Source organism: Nilaparvata lugens, unplaced genomic scaffold (genome assembly GCF_014356525.2).
Source record: "Nilaparvata lugens isolate BPH unplaced genomic scaffold, ASM1435652v1 scaffold7082, whole genome shotgun sequence".
In the NCBI taxonomy this organism is placed as follows: Eukaryota; Metazoa; Arthropoda; class Insecta; order Hemiptera; family Delphacidae; genus Nilaparvata; species Nilaparvata lugens.
This window is the reverse complement of record NW_024092831.1, coordinates 1-6,432: the sequence shown is the minus strand read 5'-3', so window position 1 is coordinate 6,432 and position 6,432 is coordinate 1. Positions and strand designations below refer to the sequence as shown.

The 6,432-nt window shown below is 31.4% G+C and overlaps 1 protein-coding gene across 1 annotated transcript; it reads left to right on the top strand.

Annotated features, from left to right (window-relative positions):
• Positions 1 to 1,533: 1,533 nt before the first annotated feature.
• LOC120356549 (ATP-binding cassette sub-family G member 1-like) lies at positions 1,534 to 3,718 on the top strand (the record flags this gene model as incomplete). The annotated part of the gene is made up of 2 exons (XM_039445497.1): positions 1,534 to 1,654; positions 3,529 to 3,718. Coding segments are annotated over 2 exons (311 nt in total), but the record flags the coding sequence as incomplete, so codon positions are not given.
• Between the last annotated feature and the right edge of the window lie 2,714 nt (positions 3,719 to 6,432).

The window sequence follows — 6,432 nt, the reverse complement described above, 5'->3', positions numbered from 1 at the left end:
ACAGCTTATTGATCAATAGAAATCTCATTTTATTCTTTATTGATTCGTACAATAAGTAGGCCTACGGTTCATCATCAAAAATGATAGGGAGAGAAAAAATAAGGCAACCTTTTGTGCTTTTCCTCTCCCAAACTTAGATGAGGTTACACATAGTCCGAAATAGGTTAAGCCTTGTTGTTGTTCGCTTTACAGAGTTTTCAGTCCTTAATTATTTTCACAAAGTAGATTTTCAAATTTAGATTCTTCAAAACCAAAAATAAAATAAATATTTCACATTATTATCATTAAAATAGAAAATATTCACATATTGAAGAGAAATTTTGAAGGACCATAAAACAAACTTATTTATTCTGAGTCATTGAGAGTGATTGAGCAAGAAATTCTTCAACAATATCAACATCAATAGGGGTGATTGCGGCGATTATTACTTCAATTAATTCTTACGGGAAGTTTGCAATTTCTCACCTTATCTATGGAGACATTTTTTCACACTTAGGATTCATTAACACAATAAAAGTTGCAACAGTTATTAAAGTTTATCAAAGTTGTATGTCTTGAGTGTGAAAAATTTCTGTACAGTATATGGGTCCTGTAGATTTTGAAAATGGTTCCAACAAATATCATGAGCTTTGAAATATATAGTAGTTTCAAATACTGTTGCTGGTGATATGTTGTGATATCTATCCATAATGAAAACACTGGGATGTTGTTAAGGACATCTCTTATTTATTGTAAAAATCACAAACATTGTCTCAACACCAATGATCAGACACTGAAGATGACACGAATGGTGTTGAGATAATGTTTGTGATTTTTACAATAATTAAGTGATATTTTTGACAACAACCCAGTGTTTTCATTATATGGTACCTAGTTTTGTGAAATAAATATAGAACACAACATGTTTAACCACTACACATGCAAATTCAAAAAAAAATTAATCATCCATCCCTTGGATATTGCACTGAGGTGCTATAATATTCTCTTGAAATTTATGTAAAATAGTAAAAGAATAGATAAAGAGCCGGTTGCATAAAAGCCGGTTAAATTTTAATCGTGTTTAATTTCATGAGAACCAATCAGAGAAGCCGTCTTATAAAAAAGGCTTTGTGTGATTGGATCTCGTGAAACTAATCACGGTTGAAATTTAACCGGCTTTTGTGCAACCGGGCCCCAGTATTGTAATTTTATCTCTCAAACTGAGCTATCTGTATCCTCGTAGATCAGTAGCCGGTTGCACATGGCACTGGGAATACACATTATTGTAACACTTAGTTTCAGTGTTCACACCATCTTCAGGTTATAAAATAAATCTCAAACACACGTTTTACCAATCAAATTAATAATAATTAATTACAAATTATGATTCGTAGATCTATTATTTCATTATTTTAAGAAAAAAGGTACTATAATTATTTTTTATGAAAATATCAAATTCTCAAATTTGTATTCTTAATCTATTATTTTAAGAAAAAAGGTACTATAATATTCCATTTTATGAATTTATAATATCCCCATTTATCAATTTTACAGATTCTGGAAGAAGAATTTTGAAAGGAGTGAGTGGCAAATTCAAAGCAGGTCAGCTATCTGCCATACTTGGACCTTCAGGCGCCGGAAAAAGCTCTCTACTCAATGCAATATCTGGTTACCGGTATGTTTTTATTACTTTTTTATTTCAATATTTTATTCCATCTAAATCTACCAAAGTAATATTTTTTGTTGATGATGATGTCCACGTGAAGGCACATATACACAAGAACAGACTTATATACAATGAGTACCTATAATGAAAGTGGAGAGAGATAAGAGTACAGCTTTGCGATACGGATGTTACTATGAGTCCTCTCCCAAAAAAGATAATTCTGGGGTATAAATTAATAAACTATCAGTCAATGCCAAACATGAGAGTCACCTTGAGTATACAATAATATTTTTAATAAAAACAATATAAAAACTTGTAGTAGGAAAAATTTAAAATATTTCAATCTATGTGTTATAGTATATACTGTTTTTATTAATTTGAACAAAAGTAGCCCATATAAGTAGAGTGAATTTATACAATAATATCTTAATCTATCTATCTCACGAGCGCACATTTGCTATTAAATAGAGAAGATACTACAGTCAATATTGAAAACAAACAATACGGTAAACAATATTTCTGTCAATGAAAAATGACTGTTCATTGAATTAAAATTTGAAACTCCAAAATCCTGACCAATATGACATAAATACTATTGAACGAGCAATTTCTGTTTAGATGTTTAAATGTTTATATATCTGTATGCGACCGGATCTCGAAAACGACTCTATAGCGATTCTCACGAAATTTGGAACAAATTTGATTTAAGATATGAAAATTCGATTGCACTAGGTCTCAACCCTGGGATAACTCGCTGAAGGACATTAAAAGGATAAATACTTCCTTGGAAAAACAACTGGAAATTTTGTCGTCTGTCGATACGGTAATGGAAGTGAGCGAGCGAGTGCATGTGTGGGTTATTCCTCAGCTGATCTCATGAGAAGAATAATCCAGCAAAGAAAGCTTATTTTTGTTTATTTCTCTTTTTTTAAACATGTTTACTTCAGAAAGTCCAAAACAGTAACTGGATGCTGTTAGTGTAGAATAGTACATGGTAGTATATTAACAAATATTGTAGCAAACATAGTATATCATTCTAAATCGAATTCATTGTAGGCCCATATCTATTTGTAATTGCTGATCTGCTTGTTTTTTTGAAGTGCGAATGAATAATTATTCATTCTGATGCGAATAAATTATATATTTTGATGAGTGATAGTAGTTTAACCTAGATTTTGATTTGGACTGTAGTATAAATTTGAAAAGGGACAGTTTTGGGCATAAGACTGCTGTGCCTCCTCATATAGCTGTAAAAATAATTCTACGACTGAAAAAATGAATAATTAAATTAAACTAAAAATTTATTGGTTTATTATACTGTCATGGATAGTGACAAGCATCATATCGACAATAGTCATACAATGAAGAGAAAACAAGATAATGACACAAAACACAACAATTTTGTACATAATGGAACAATTTTGTACATCATAACACAAATAACAAAATAACAAATAACCTCTATATCTAAGCCCATACAACATTTATAACTAATGCAACGTATTCAATGGTTGAAGATACTTCGCCACTCATAAAAACATTTCTCTAATAGCCAACATTTTAGATTAGTCTTGAAAGAGTTTAGGGTTTGGGCAGCTTTAATATTCTGGGGTAAACAGTTAAACACTTTTTTGCCAATGTAATTTCGGTTGTGCTCATAAAACCCTGTCCTGTGCTGTTCAACTCTGACTAAGCCCCTGTATCTTGTATTGTGTTGATGAACATTCACACCTGTCAATTTCAATCGAATTAGTTTTTCGATACAAATTTTCTATGCTTTTACACTCCAGAGCGAAGCTCGGTCCCCTGATATTATATTATTATTTCTCATATGATCAGGTGACACTTTATGTTGATTTTGCTGATTTGTACAATTGTTTCAGATCTCAAGGCGTGAGTGGTCGTTTGAGACTGAACGGAGTGGCAAGAGATGAAGCCAGGTTCAGAAAGATGTCGTGCTATATTCAGCAGGAGGACCTTTTGCAGCCAATGCTTACTCTCCAGGAAGTCATGAACTTTGCAGCCTTACTCAAACTTCCGCCAGGAACTGGATACAAACAGAGAAGAGTTGTGGTAAATCTCTATAATCATTATGATAAACACTGTAGGCCTACTTATAAAAAAAGCCAGAAACACTTCATTGATTATTGATTGATTCATACAATAAAAACATCATCAATTACTAAAACTCCAATTATTACAGTATTCGAATGAGAGAGAAAAGATCTAGAATGAGAAAGTATCTTAAGTATTTATTCATTTATTTATCTATTTATCCCATAAAAACATAGAAAAGCTCACAGACAAATTCCAGTACGAGCCTTAATGACATATTTGATAGTGTAATATTATGTACAATATTAAAAAATAAAATAAGAGAGAAGAAAATAATATCGCACTTCATTAAATATTCACAATTCAGTAGGCTATAACTAATAAGATTAGAAGAGAATGATATATTGGTTAGATTCCGGAAAGTTAGTAAAAGGGTATAGGATGAAAAATATTTAAATAAAAGAAAGAAGAAACAGTTGAAAAAAAGGAGAGTTAGTAGAGCTCAAAAATAATAATTTATTTATCAATTGAGCAGCATATTTTTTTCACAAGATTTTTTAATTCATTGGAGCGGTCATAAAGGTGTCAGTTAGTAGAGCTCAAAAATAATAATTTATTTATCAATTGAGCAGCATAATTTTTTCACAAGATTTTTTTAATGTATTTTTTGAAAGCGGTCATTGGAGGGGGGTGTCAAAGAATGGGTTTAGTCTATTGTTACAATCTCATTGTTCTATTCAGGAAGATATTGAAATGGTGAGCGGTTCTGACAAACGGTATCTGAAATAGCAGATTAAGTCCATTCCTATTCCATGGAACATGGAAATTTTACAAATTGTTGAAATCTGGCATGAATATATTATTATTACTCTGTTGTATATCCATACTTTTTCACTGTTAAAATTAAACTTGAATTTTAAAAAAAACACTTTTGAAGTGAAAATACACTTACTTTTGTAGTGACGATCGTTTCGACCTGTTGTTGGTCATCATCAGACGGTGGGAATTTACTCAGATGACAAGGCTATTTGTGGTAAGGGATGAAGGTTGTAATATTACATTTTTCTTCTCACATTTAAATCGAATCTTCAATTCGAGATCTATGAAACTTTATAGTAAATGTCAGAGTTATCAATAGACGGATAAACTTTTTGACGGAGAATTTATTATCGTAAATGTTTGTTGCATTGTTCCATAATGTCACCGAGGTAGGGTTAACAAATTATTAAATAAATCGTTTATTTGAATAGAATATATGTATAAAAATTTAAAATAACATTTTCAAAATAAAGTTTTATTGAGAACAGATGTAGAATGTGAATTCTAAACTTATAAGTTATAATTTTGTGTTGACGTGTCTGTAAAGATCGATATTGAATAGGGCGTTGTCTTTCGTGACTGGCAACTTGTGTCTTTTTCCTGTTGGACCTTCTTCTGAAAAACATGGCTGGCTGTTGCTTGTATAATTTTGTGCTCTGAGTTATTGTCTGTTTAAATGAATTTATTAATGTTTTAGATTGAAGTTTATATAAATTTTTGTGCAAAATTCGCTATTAGTGTAGTAAAGCCATAGCCACTGTGTTTCAACTGTAAACTAGATAAGTTTTTAGTTCGTAGTTACTTGAAATCATTAAGCTTATAAGTTATTGTTCGTTTTATATTTCTGTGTTTTTGCCAAAATTTTCATCTGAAGATTATAAGTTAATTTGCTCTGAAAACTGGATTTCTCATTCATAGGCAATAGATCCATTCACAGTTTATCAAGTATCTATTTTATTGGAGCCGACAACTTTCCTTAGTGTGATAGGAGTTATGCTATTCCAACCGTTTAAGGAAAAATTGGTAGCACGGCAAATGTACGCCCTGTGGTGGGACCGAATTACAAAATAAATATGTCCCAAATGGTACACCATGAAATCCCTGGTTATAGAAATTATTAGTGGATAGATATCTTGATAGGTTGTGAATGGTTTGTTGCTGAGTGGGAAATCGGTTCAAGAGAGATCAAGTCCTAATGAATATATTATCTGTGCAGACTAGCAAAATGGCATACAATATGAAAAATATTAAAATTGATGATGAGTTAATAGCTGCCTTAACACAACTGTTTGATAAGCAAGATGCTAGGTTAGACCAAATGTTTAAAAATCAAAATGCTAAGATTGATAATTTGAAACAAAATCAAAGTGCTAGGTTTGATGAGATGAAGCAAGAATTTGCTAGCATTAGACTAGAGCAGGTTAGTATAAACCTTCTATTGAAAATGCAAATGAATCAGTGAAAGATAATCATGAAGATGAAAACAAATTGAAGCAGGATGATAGTAGTGTTAAGTTACAAGATCAACTCATTCAAGTTTCTGACAATGTAGGCCTAGTTACTGTTGTTGAAAAAGTCAACCATAGTGAAAGTGTAGAATTGAGTAAAGAAGTAGGTAGGGAGTTGTCTTCATTGAAAGTCAACTATCAAGAAAGTACTATTGCTACATTGAGGTTAGGAAAACAGTAAACAAATCGAATGTTTCTATGGATCAGATTACTACATCGAAAGTTAGGAAAACAGTAAATAAAATGAATGATTACATGAGACAGGTTTCTGTGGAGGTTAGAAACAATGTGAACAAAATGAATCTTGCTTTGAGTCAAGTTGATGAGTTAAACTTTCAACTGAGAATTGAAAAGGTGTATGCAATGCATTCTCAAGTGAACATGACAAACTTTTGTAGGCAAAAC